General features: G+C 48.0%; 1 protein-coding gene across 1 annotated transcript in view; it reads right to left on the bottom strand.

The window, feature by feature from the left end:
- Window positions 1–12,984, bottom strand: part of CATSPERG (catsper channel auxiliary subunit gamma) — a 30,436-nt gene that overhangs the window by 9,337 nt on the left and 8,115 nt on the right. Inside the window, exons 7-13 of the mRNA XM_090260107.1 lie at window positions 5,086–5,257; window positions 3,661–3,798; window positions 2,622–2,681; window positions 2,284–2,403; window positions 1,744–1,794; window positions 1,510–1,639; window positions 897–1,008 (exon numbers count right to left, since the gene is read on the bottom strand). Of these exons, the coding sequence (XP_090116233.1) occupies window positions 897–1,008; window positions 1,510–1,639; window positions 1,744–1,794; window positions 2,284–2,403; window positions 2,622–2,681; window positions 3,661–3,798; window positions 5,086–5,257 (783 nt within the window). The remainder of the gene's footprint in view (window positions 1–896; window positions 1,009–1,509; window positions 1,640–1,743; window positions 1,795–2,283; window positions 2,404–2,621; window positions 2,682–3,660; window positions 3,799–5,085; window positions 5,258–12,984) is intronic.

Genomic DNA, 12,984 nt, shown 5'->3' with positions numbered 1-12,984 from the left:
GTGTGATGGCCCCATTCCTTGAGGAGTGAGGCTTGGGAGCTCACGTCCCTTCTCTCTGCAGTGCCAACTGTCTGCTTCCCAGAACCCACCACCTCTGCCTCCAGCCCCCACTCACCATTATAAATTTCTTAAGTGTTTCAGTCTGTTTGAGTTTCTATTACTTGCAACTTAAGCATTCTTAATACTTACACCCCCTAATGGCTGGGGGTGCCTACAGCTGAGATTTCTTCTTTTTCTTCTCACTCTTTGCACCCTCCAGGGTCTCACTATCTGCTTGGCCTCAGCTTCCCATCTCTGCACTGATGTCCACTGCTCACCCCGGCACATTTGACTCTAAACCTCACCTCCTCCTGAGCCCTCAGCCTGGGGGGTCTCCTCCAGCCTCCATTATGCCCCCTCTCTATGTGGCCTCCTCTGTGAGGCCCTTCCTGACACACAAACACCCAGACTGGGTCAGTCCCCTCCTCTGAACATCCACAGGTGCTGATTTCCCTGCTGCCAACTGACTACTCTCAACTGCCACTTTCTGGAAATGAATCTGTCCTCCCAACTGGCCTGTCACTGTGTCCCCAGTACTGGGTCAGGCATCCAGGAAGTGCTTCCTATTTATGAAAGGAACACCTGTATGATGAAATGAAAGCAGGGCCCCTCTGGAAATCGGAGCATAAAACCGAGCACAGGTCTTTCACATCACTCTGCCGAGGGACTCTGGAAAAGACACTTGGCCTCTTTAAGTTCCAGGGTTCCCAGCTATAAACACAGTTTTTGCTGCCCTTCCCACAGTCCCCAAAGGTGTTCCTTCTCCTTGGCCCCTTTACCCTGACAGGGGAAGAAGGGAGACCTCTAGGGTTTGGGGTGGGCAGAGACGAAGTGGGGAGAGGGGCAGGGGAGCCCACCTCCTCGGTCTCTGTGACAACAGCTATGTCTCCGTGGAACGAGTTGACCAGGTACTTGATGGACAGCTCCTTGGGGAAGTCTGCCAGGTAGATGAAGTTCTCATTGTCATAGCTGCAGGGGTAGAGGTGGAAGCTAGGAGCACCCAGGCAAGGCCCCTGGAGGATATCTGCTTCCCCCAACTCTGGGCTGAACATGACACAAGAGTGTTTTTTCACTTCTCTGCGAGCCTGTGAGAGCATGCAAAGGCAGCCTGTGATTCTAGCTTCTTTCTGCCCCAGACTCCAAACCCTCTGGGCGATCTGCCCATCTGTCAATAGGAGCACTTGCCAACCTGGCACTTTGCCAACAGCCCATGGATTTGGCTCAGGGGCCCCTACTTTCCCGAGTGGTAAAAAAGTGTCCCAACCTTCCGCAGACAATGCTGTCTATTGCCCACATAGGTTGGGACCTCACATGGGAATTGCCATAGTTTCTGCCATCCTAGCTCCCACCACCTCAGCCTCTGTTTTCCCCACCACAGTCCTCATAACTTCTAGACTTGAGCAAACTGAAAACTTGGTGACTTCAGAAAGGGTCCCCACCCTGATGGGGCTGGGGAAGCAAACCCCCTACCTCTGCAGGAGGAAGTTGCCCCAGATGAACAGCAGGTTGTTAAATGGGTTGTAGGACATGCCCTTGGGCACCATCAGGAAGTTGGTGTAAGACTCTGTCCCTAGGATCATCAGGAACTCCAGGCCTCGAGCTGGCCAAGGCAGAAGCAGAGAGGACACAGCAGTTAAGTGGGATTACCTGGTCACCTCCTGGCCCACACCCACCTTTGAGGCCACCCCTGCCTTCCCCTCCTACCATCAGGAATGAATTTCGGGATGGTGTAGAGAACGTTCAGGTAATCAGGGTCTACAGGTGAAGAGAATACAGCAAAATCTCCTGAGGCCCTGAGCTCTCAAACACCTGAAACTGGGCAAGGCACCAGCTTCCCAAACCCTCCACGAAACTCTCCAGTGGCTTCCCATTTGGGCCTCTTGTCTCTTATTGTTTCTTTGTGTGAATTATAAAAAGGCACTGCCTCCGATACAGTACTTTTAGGGCACAGGACTTGCCTCCTCTGCTCCTTGGCTGGGGAGTGCAGTGCACAGCCTATACCACTGCATGTGGCAGCCCTAGTCTCAGTTCAGGTAAAATAAAACCAAATCTCCTGATTGAGAGCCTTTCCAGATCTGGCGTCTCCTCACCTCTTTAATCCCCCCTCCCTTCCAGTCACATTGACTTCCTCTCAGTTTCTCCAGCCTACCGAGCCTGTTCTCCACCTCTACCCCTTACCCGGCAACATTTCCTTCCCGCTGTCTGCTGTGCACTCACCCTCCCCACTTGTAGTGCCCCAATTACCCGGGTCATAGCTGACCACCAGGAACTGCTTTCCAGCAGCGTTGTCTTCAGTCTCCACCAGCAGCAGTAGATTGTATTCACCCTCAATGTATACGGCCCAGGCTATGGAGCAGGTGACCACTGGACAGGAAGGGGAAGGTCCACGGCAGCCCCTGACTCAGCCCCTCTCCATCACTTTGCTCCTTTCTGTGACTGCCATCTCCATCCCATCCCTGTAACTCTCCACCTCTCCCCAAGACACTGCCTGTCCTTTCCCATGACCTTTCCCCCCATCCCTGCTCTCCCATACCCTAGATCCCCACACCTGCCCACCACAGACCCATCTGGGAGATGGGTACCTTGTATCCTTTCACATACGGACTGCTTCCTGGGCAGCATCTCAAAGGACACACGACCATCTGCAGAGAAGGGCAGGTCCATGATCAGGACCTTCCCATTCCCAGCCCAATAGGCACCCCATCGCCCTCCTTAGGCCTGTGGATTCCAGGGGACAGGTCTCACCCTCTGGCCTTTCAGTCACTCACACCTGGCCTATCAGAGTATGTCTTGCTCTTTCTGGTCACAATAATTGGCTCAGGTCCAGGAACATGATCTAGAATTGGCCAATCAGAGTATACCCTGGGATTCATTCTAGTGCTAATGGGGAAGAGGCTGCTCTCATTCTCCTGGGATGATTCAAGCTGGTGAGTGACAACCCTCGAGCTCCTGGGAGCCATCCTAAACCCCAAAGGAGGAGTATCTACCTGAAAATGAGGCTAAATCACAGGGCTCATAATGATTAACCCTTCTCTAGCACTCACCATGTCCCTAGCACTGTTCTAAGACTTTTACAGATGACAACTTATTTAATCTTCATATCAACACAATGAAGCAGGTACTAGTAGCATCATTAGTCCCATTTTGCTGATGAGGAAATGAGGTCCAAAAGAGAAGTTAAGTCACCTGTCTAAAACTATAGGTGACTTGGGTTGGGTGTGCTGGAGCAGTCTCTCTCCAGACCTGTGCCATAATCACTGTGTGATACTATCTTACCAAGAGATAGACAGTCCTGATGATAAACCCTGTGAGGCCCTGGATCCAGCAGTGCCTGAGGTTGGCACCTTGTCTTTTCATTTATAAGTCCACAAATTCTTTATGCCTAAATGAATTTTGAATTGGGCTTCTGCCCGTTGAAACCAAACACATCATATGAGATACATAACACACCCCAAGCGCTATCCCTACAAATGTCTAAACCCATCCCTAATCACAGCGCCAACCCCCAGCGTGAGACCCCTTCTGAAGGCACATGGTGAAGGGTGGGAGCCCAAGGCCAGAATTCTTGGAGGTGAGAGGACATGGAGGAGTCTCTTGGGCTGCCAGAGGCCCCACCCTTACCAGTGATGGTCCCAAAGTGGATGTAACCTTCATGCTTCCCAGTGGTGAGGGCTATGATGTATTCGGAGGCATTGCTGTGAAAATGCACAGGGCACAGCTTCTTGATGCACTCATTGGGCAGTACACGCACCCAGCTCTCTGTGGGGCCGACATGGGGCTTCAGGCTCAGGCGTTTGGACCTGGGCTTCCATCCTCTTTTCCCTGGCTTTAGTGAGCCTGTTATTGTTCCCTCCCCTGGAGCAGCTGCTCAGTGTGCTGACTGAGGGACACTTGGCACAGGGACCCAGTTGCCTTTGAAATAATCCTCCTGGCTCACATTTTGTTCATTAGGTTCGGATTAGGCTTGACCTCACACTTCCATTCCCCTGGCCGGAGTGATTGGTTCTGAACTGGGCATGTGACCAAACAGGGCAAATCAGACAGTCCCAGCTTGCAACCATTAACAAAGAGATGCTCTTTCCTGGGCCCCCTGAGTATATAAAAATCTGCAGTTGCTGGGTGAACTGGGAGTCACCATGGTCACCATAGGAGGGGTCTAACAGCTATAGTGAGCCCCTAGATCCAACTATGCCTGAAACCAATATGTTCCTGGGTTTTTCAGCTATCTAAGCCAAAACCATCCCCCCTTTTTATTTTGGCTTGAGCCTATTTGAATTTGGTTTCTCCCACTGTCAAAGTGCCCTAAGTAAGAAGGGAGAAAAATGAACTGTTGAGAACGTGCATTAACTAATGAAATATATGTGACAAGTTTCTGTGACCCTACAAATCCCAGTGACCCTATGTCTAAATGACATCTCTCATTCACATTTGGCGAAAAACCTAGAACTAGGGGAGCTTTGGTATAACTTAAATGATGAAACTGAATCAAAAGTATTTCCTTTTCCTCTCTGATTAGTCTCCATCATGGCTTTGCCTTTCCCAACAGCCCATCTCTCTCTCTCTCTCTTTCCACCCTCCCCTTTCTCTTTCTGTCTCCCTGTTTTTCTCCCTGACCCCTATGCCTCTCCCCACCTCTACTCCAAACTGCTCTCTTAGTATGCCTCTCTCAGTAAGCCTGTCTCTGTCTTTCTGACACTCCAGTGTCTGATTGAGTGTGTGTACATGCTCATGTGTTCACTCTGTCTCTGCTCCTTCCTTCACTCTCACACCTCCCTCCTCCCTCAGCTGGTTTACAGTTCCTGGGAAGGGCTGGATGCAGGCCCCACCTCAGCACAGAGACAATGGGGGAAGACCCTCCAGGATGGGCAGCGTGATTCAGGACCTTAGAAAGTTCCTCCAACAGCCCTTCCCCACCCACAGCAATTCCAGCCCCAGGTACCACAGTAGATGGGTTCACTAAGGCGACCCCTGGGGCTCCAACAAGCAGTCCCCTTGCGCAAGATGTGACAAACCCCCAGGCACATGACCTGGCCACAACTCCCTCACCGCTGCCATGGCTGCTCTCATGGAGTGTGATATAGGTGCCTGTAAAATAGTAGACGAGTTGGTTCTGCCGAATGAAGAGTGTGCTCTCTGTGGCGATGGCATCATAGATGGTGGCAGTGAAGCTGGCCTTGGGGCAGTAGAAGGAGCCTACCGAGCAGCTGTCAATGCTCAACTGCAGAGGAGCAAAGACAGTGGTGAGCAGGTCACCTTGGCCTCAGCCCCCACATCCTGCCTTTGGGGGAGGCTCCTGCTCTGACAACTGCTTGGGATGGATACACGCAGCAGCCTCCAGGGTGCCCTCCCTGCTCAACCTGCAGCAGCAGCTCAGTGGCCAGACTTCCCCAACACGAACCAGGAAAGCTTCTTCCTGGGGATTTGTATGCTCCCTAAATTTATATATTTTTTAAAGATTTTATTTATGTATTTATTTATTTATTTTTAGAGAGCTGAGAGGGAGAAAGAGAGGGAGAGAAACCCCCATGTGTGAGAGATACAATGATCAGCTGCCTCTCACATGCCCCCAAGGTGTGTGTGTGGGAGACCTGGCCCACAACCCAGGCATGCACCCCGACCAGGAATCGAACCATCGACCTTTCACTTTGTAGACTGGTGTTCAGTTCACTGAGCCATACCAGCCAGGGCTGCTCCCTAAATTTACACAGTGCACAGCATATTCAATGGTGCTAAGCGTCCCCTGTTCCCCAGGCCCCTGAGGGTTGGATCCAAAAGATCCATGCTTGGCCCAAGGCACATTTTTAATAATCCTATTCTACCTTGAACACAATTGGCTGTCAGGCTGACACTATCTGAATTCACTGACTGATCGCTAATACTGGCAATATCACCAACAGTGGGAAAGCACCGCCAGTGAAGGGTTCTTGCCAAAAAGATTGAATCTAAATTTAATCAAGCTTCTAGAGCTCACTACTTGTTTATTGGCAATATGGGTTGTTATGGACTAATTGTGTTCCCTCCCGAATTTATCTGTTGAAGCCCTAACCCTTACTCGGTGTGACTGTATTTGGAGATAGGGCCTTTAAGGAGATAATTAAGGTCCAATGAGGTCGTAAGGGTGGGGCCCTAATCCTATTAGACTAATGTTCTTGTAAGAAGAGGAAGGGACCCCAGGAGTGGTCTCTCTCTACTCAAGCACATAGAGAAAAGGCCATGTGAGGACACAGAGAGTAGACACTTTCTGCAAGCCATGGAGAGTGGTTTCACCAGAAGCTCACCCTGCTGACACCTGATCGTGGACTTCCAGCCTCCAGAGCTGTAAGAATATAAATTTCTTTTTTTAAAGTATATCTTATTGATTACACTATTACAGTTGTCCCAATTTTTTCCCCTTTACCCCCTCCACCCAGTACCCCCTTTCTGTCCAGCAGTAACCCAGTCTGTGGTACCTTATTATGGCAGCCTGAGCTGACGTAGGATCAGAATGAACAAGTGAACTGATTCCATGAAGAAGGAAGCAGCCCAATACTATAGGACAAGAGGCCTGGTTTATTAAATTGCCTGAGAAAAGGTGGTTGGTAGGGGACAGGAGCACAGCAGGGAGCAGACTTACAATTGAGAAGGGCTGTAAGAGACTTAACAACCAAATGCAATGTACTGTATTGATTCTGATTCAAACAAACCAACTTTAAAAGACACTTTTAGATAATTGGGGAAAATTAACTATGACCAGATTAGACAATATTAAGGAGTTATTGCTATTTTCCCCAGGTACTATAATTGTGGTTTTTCGTCTTGTTTTGTTTTGTTTTGTTTAAGTCCTCATGTTAGAGTTACCTCCTCAAGTACTTCAAGAATTTACAGGTGAAATGGTATAATAGCTGGTAATTTCTTTCAAACACTCCAGGAAAAAAAAAAAAGGGTGGAACAATGAAAAAAAAGGCAAAATGTTGGTAATTATTGAAGCTGGGTTTATTATACTACTTTCTCTACTTTTGTGTCTGATTGAAAGTTTCCACTAAAAAGTGAAAATTTCCACTAACTTTTCCAATAAAAAGTAGGAATCAAAGCAACACTCTTTAAGTTCTGCTGCTGAGGGAAATTTTACCAAGTTAAGGAGAACATGAACATTCAGTACCATAAGAATGTCCTCGAAAATGTTATTTCTAAAGAAGTCCAGTAATCCACTCAGACTGTAACAGGGTAGTAAAAAGTTAGGAAAATTCCTGGACAAGTAGAATGGGGAAACTGAGACAAGACAATTACACAAGGCTAAACAGTTGATCAACTGGTGGTGAATCACAAGACCTTATCTCCCTCACCTAGGGCACTTGAGAGCAAATGGTTTACACCTTTCCTTCCTAATTAAAGAACACACAGCTTAAATCACCCTGGTCCAGGAGATAGAGAACAGACACTCAATGTCATTTGTCAGCTAAACCCAAGGACAGATGAAGGCAGGTGAGCAAATAACAAAAACCCCATTAAAAGCCAGACAGACCCAAGAAAAAGTAAAATAGTATAGCAGACCAAAGAATGATCCCAAACCCTCCCCTAAGATTCTCACCAGCAGAAGAAAGATAAACCCTCAGGACAAAGGCTCAGTGTGGGCTTGCTCCAGAGCATGCCCATGCCCCTTTTTGGGCAAGAACTTTTTACTTCCTCCTAGACTCTAAGGGTCCCCAGGAGACTTGCAGCCAAGTGGCAGCTCAACCCGGGCTTATAGGCTGATCCTGTCTCCAGAGCCCCCTTTTCTCTGACTTCCCAGTGAGCTAACAGCAGCCCCACCTTGGCTCAGTCCCTTCCTATAATTTTTCTAGGGAGCTAAAGCAGAGCACCACCCAGGCTCTCTCCTGTTACTTCTTCTACCCTAAGTCCTTCCTTTGTTTCACTATCACCAGCTTTAATAAATGTATTCTCAAAATCACCTGGACATGTGTTGTAAAATCCTTCCTACACGATGTTAAGAACCCACAGACTACGGTAAGAACGGAGTCGCTCAGAAAACCATCAAGACACAGCGAGCAAAAAAAGTTTATTGAGGGAATTAGCAAGCAGGAAGGAAGCCGTGCGGCGAATGGCTCCGACTCCGGACTCCTAGGGAAGGAGGGGGTTGTTTTATAGGGGGAAGAAGAAAAGGCACTATTGAATTCAGTTTATCTCACAGCTGTAAGTCTGACGGGCTGATCAAGACCAAACGGGGCTCAGCTGGACGCACCCCACGATCACAGGAAACTCCCAGACAGCTGCAGGTGGGCGGGGGGAGGGGGAGGGCTTGGGAACTGAGGCTGTCAACTATAGTCTGGCCTGAGGCAGAACTCTTTGGGCCAGTTCGTGTCCGGTAACAAGACCAGGGGTTGTTGCTATGCCTGGTGAAACTAACCTGTACCTTCTAAGTCTGTCATTTTGATTAGCTGTCATACTTAAGGTATAGCACTGTTAATATTTGAAATGATGCGTATTTTCTGAAAGAAATACTTGGAAATTTTCTTTGTTAAGCTAGAAATGGATCACCAAACCTCTCTTCTCTCAGATACATGAGGAAGAGAAAAGCTGTGGGTCAGCTGGATCTTTTATTTGGGTAAAGTTTGAGAGTTCTAACTCACTTAATTCAATAAGCAGCATGTTAGATTTCCCTGGCCACAAGATTGAGCCAAGATGGACAAGCAGCCTGAGCCACACCCAGTGGAAAGAATCTTGTAATTCGGGAGTTAGGGTGTAATGGGAACTATCTTCTCCATTGGATGTGGGCCTGAGAAAATGCAGTCTCCGCAGTTCCAGAGGAAAAAGGTATTTTGAACATAAAGTCAATACAGAGGAACCAGGTTCAAGAGACGGAGAGAAATTCAGCTTTGGTGACATTGTTTGAAACCCTTGGCCAAGCTGGACCTGAAGTCCTTACTTTTTCCATTACACGAACCAACAAATTTCCTCTTTCACTTTTGGTAGATGGATCATTAACCCCCAATCAATTTCCCCACATTCTTTGTGAATTGAGTTTTAGCAAGGCATGTGCCGCCCAGGTAGAAACTATATTTCCTAGCCTCCCTTGCAGTTGTGTTAGGTAGGATACCGGTATCAAGGTCTGGTTCTTACTAAATGCAATTTTTAACAGTTAAAATGTAACACAGTATTTTGCAGACCAGCTGTAAACAGATGAACCTGACAGAAACCTAACCAGGTAAGTGTAGACAACTGTCAAGAAGAAATCAACATGTAATTTACCAAATCATACATATGAGCAATGCCTAAGCCTCCCTTCAGGGAGACAGCTTTGGATTGGATTCCTGTCTCCTTTACTTGATACTACTAGTAAATAAAACTACCTTGCAACAACCTCCTCTTGTTCTTTGTAGAACATCCCAAGCAGCAACCCCCTGAGTTATGTAAGAGTTGGATGTAGCCAACTGACTAATTCCTCACTAATGGAATGTGAGTGGAAGTGAAACTTGCTTAAAATAAAACAGCCCACTCTCTGCTTCTGCCCCTTCCCTTGGCTGGAAAATGAACATGGAAAATGATCTCATACAAATGAGATCAGTACCTGAAACAATCCTCAGTTCTGGACTATTATGAGAATGAGCAATAGCATCTGTTTAAACTATTCCCGCCCCTTCAGCTAAAGTCTCACAGCTCCCAGAGATCCAACTCTGTCTGCAGGCTTTTGTCGGGCTTGATCTCTGAAATAGCCTCCAGTTGCACTCCTCTGCAGCCTGTTTTAAACTCCACAGGGTGGGGCAAGAGGGATTACTGTGGGTGGGGCTATTGCTTTCCCTCAGTCTGATGCCACTTGAAGAGGGGTGCTCTGCCTGAGAATAATGGCTTCCGCAGTATGGGGAATGACACAGCACAGGAATCCTGGTGGCTGACCCTCAGCTCTCTCCTCAGAGCCACCAACTCCAGACTCTCCTCAGTGCTCTAGTCCACTCTGCTGTCCCTGTCCTGGAGCCCAGTGTAAGTGGCTGCAAAAGAAATGCTGTTTATTGGCTCTTTGAGAGGCTCTGTACATCTCTAGCCATCTCCCCGGTCGGTCGGACAGAAACCCAGCTGCTTTTCATAACTGGATGCTATTAGGGTTACTTTCCTGATTCTGGTGTTCTAGGCTGGGGAGCCCAGCTTGCCCTCTGCTGCCTCCACACTTTCTACCTGTATTGTTGTGGGTCTGAATAAGGGGATCTGCTTGGAACTCCAGCAGTTTCTTCTACTGACTCAATCCCCACTGGTTTCTACAGTCAGAAGTTATGGGGAAGTATCTTCCTGGCACTGGAACCTTGGGCTGGGGAGCCTGGTCAGGGGCTTGGACTCCTTGCTCCTGAGATATCTGTAAGAATGGAGTCACTCAGAAAACCATCAAGATGCAGTGAGCAGAAAAAGAAGTTTATTGAGGAAATTAGCAAGCAAGGAAGGAGCTGTGCCATAAATGGCTCCAACTCCGAACTCCAGAGGGGGAAGGGTGTTGCTTTATAGGGGGAAGAAAAAAGGTACTATTGAATTCAGTTTGTTTATCTCTCAGCTGTGAGTCTGACTGGCTGATCAAGGCCAAACACGGTTTGGTTTGATGCACCCAGCTACCATGGGAAACTCCCGGCCCAAAACATCGCTATCTCCCAAGCAGCTGCAAGAGGGGCAGGGCAGGGGAGTGGGGAGCAGCATGGGAACCCAGGCTGTCAATATCCTTATTGAATTTTTATCCACCACTTGTGAATGTGGGACCAGCTCGTTCATGGCTCCACCACTCCTACCAGTCTGGATGGATGTGGTTTCTTAAATTCCATAGTTGTCAGCCATCCATTTACTTGATTTCTGACAGTTCTGAGTGATGGTTGTTCTATGTTTTTGTTGTAATTTTGATGTGGTTTTGTTACAGAATGGGGGTGTCCAAAAAATCCCCAGTGCCTGCGGGTTGGGGGGTAGGGAAAAGGGAACAGCTTTTAAGATGCCTTTGCATAACTATGGCTAGTAGCTAGTTTCTTAGTTATGCAAATGGTTTTGGTTCTTCCAAGGCCCCAAGAAGGTGGGAGGGGTTTTGACCATGAAATGGTGCAGGAAGAGCACACAGAGCCTGTGCAAGGTTCCGTGAATGGTCAGAACTGGTTACCACTGTGTCAGAGGACGCAGTCAGGGGTTTAAGAATAGGTGGCAGACATTTTAGCTGGGTTTTCCATGCGGTCTTGAGAAGAGGATCTTCATGCCATTTTGAGAAGAGGAGAGATCCACGCAGTTTGCAAGGAAGGAGGAGAACACCATGCGGCTTTGAAAGGAAAGGGAGAACTCTATGCAGTTTACAAGAGGCTGGGAACTCCATGTGGTTCTGCATTAAGAGCTGGAGAGCACAGCGACACAGGCAAGACCTCTCCAATCAGGATCGAGTGATTGGCAGCTACCGGTAAAGCTAAACTGTGTCTGGGAAGTAGGAAGACTGTACCTCTGACTTTTCTAAAACTAGACTGGTTTGGTAGGGGGAGGCAGAACTATGTGTTTGTGGGTGTCCTAAAGAAAATAAGACTTAATGGCAGAAATCTGCAAATAATCTAAATCTATGTAACTATTAAATAAACAATTCTTTTTCGTTTCACCCAACTCTGGTATTGAGAGTTATGCTTCTGGCGGCGGGCAATCGGACCCCTAATAACCAAATGGCCCATGGGTTCTGTTCCAATTGGGGCAGCCCGTGGGTTCTGTTACAGTTTTACAAGGAAGCAAGCCATGTTTACCTATGCCACTATCATGACCAGAAGTAAAAGAGCTCTTATTTTGGAGAGACAAAAAAAATTTGGGGGACTAACATTACCATAGACCAGCGGTTCTCAACCTGTGGGTGGCGACCCCTTTGGGGGTCAAATGACCCTTTCACAGGGGTTGCTTAAGACCATCGGAAAACACATATATAATTACATATTACATATTGTGTTTGTGATTCATCACTATGCTTTAATTGTGTTCAATTTGTAACAATGAAAATACATCCTGCATATCAGATATTTACATTATGATTCATAACAGTAGCAAAATTACAGTTATGAAGTAGCAACGAAAATAATTTTATGGTTGGGGGTCACCACAACATGAGGAACTGTATTAAAGGGTTGCAGCCTTAGGAAAGTTGAGAACCACTGCCATAGACGGTCAAAGCACCTAGGAGTCTTCCCCATTGGCCAAGAGGGCAGCAGAGATATGAATGGATAGCACCCAAGCATTCCACCAGCTAGAAATATGAATGAATAGGGCCCAGTGCGCCAAAAGCTAGAAAGAGAATGATCAGGTCTGGGAGCCAAAGTCTTGAAAGATAAATAGGTAGGACCTGAGCCACCTAAAGCTAGAAAGATGAATGAATAGGGCTCCTAGCACACCAAAAGCTAGCAAGATAATTGGATAGGAAAGAAGCCCTCCCCTCCCTATCCCTATAAGAACAGTGGGCTTAAGAAGGAAGGAGCGATGGTCTTTGAGACAGGGGTCTGACATTCTCGCAGGCTGCACAGCACCTGGGTAAAACCTCTTCCCTATTGCACCAGTACCTGCCTCATGAGTCTGGCTTTCACTGCAGCAGGCAGCAGAACCTCCATCTGTTTGGATAAAGTTTTTGGTGACTCTGGTAGGACAGCGTGGAGGGTAACTCTGGTAAGTCCTGGAGGGAAGTCCCAGCTGCCTGTGGCAGGCCACTCCAGGAGTAAGACTGTGGGGACTTCCCAGCAGTTGCTGAGAGCTCTCCTTGGGGAATATTCCTGAATTCCTCCTTCTCAAGGCATCAGCTGTCTGCGACACTTGACTGGTGAAAGGAAACAGGTCTGGGGAGCAGATGGACTTCGAGAGTGGGAAAGTCAGACCAGCATGCACACCAGGCGTCTTCTAACCCCACCGCTTGGGTTTTGTGCTTCTTGGGCCCGTTTAGGACCATCTGCAGTTCCGGCTGGCAGGCTACCCTTGCCGCTTGGGCTTCATGCCGTC

Source organism: Furipterus horrens, unplaced genomic scaffold, assembly GCF_987537825.1.
Source record: "Furipterus horrens unplaced genomic scaffold, mFurHor1.1.pri manual_scaffold_13, whole genome shotgun sequence".
Classification (NCBI taxonomy): domain Eukaryota; kingdom Metazoa; phylum Chordata; class Mammalia; order Chiroptera; family Furipteridae; genus Furipterus; species Furipterus horrens.
This window is presented reverse-complemented; position numbering and strand designations above follow the sequence as displayed.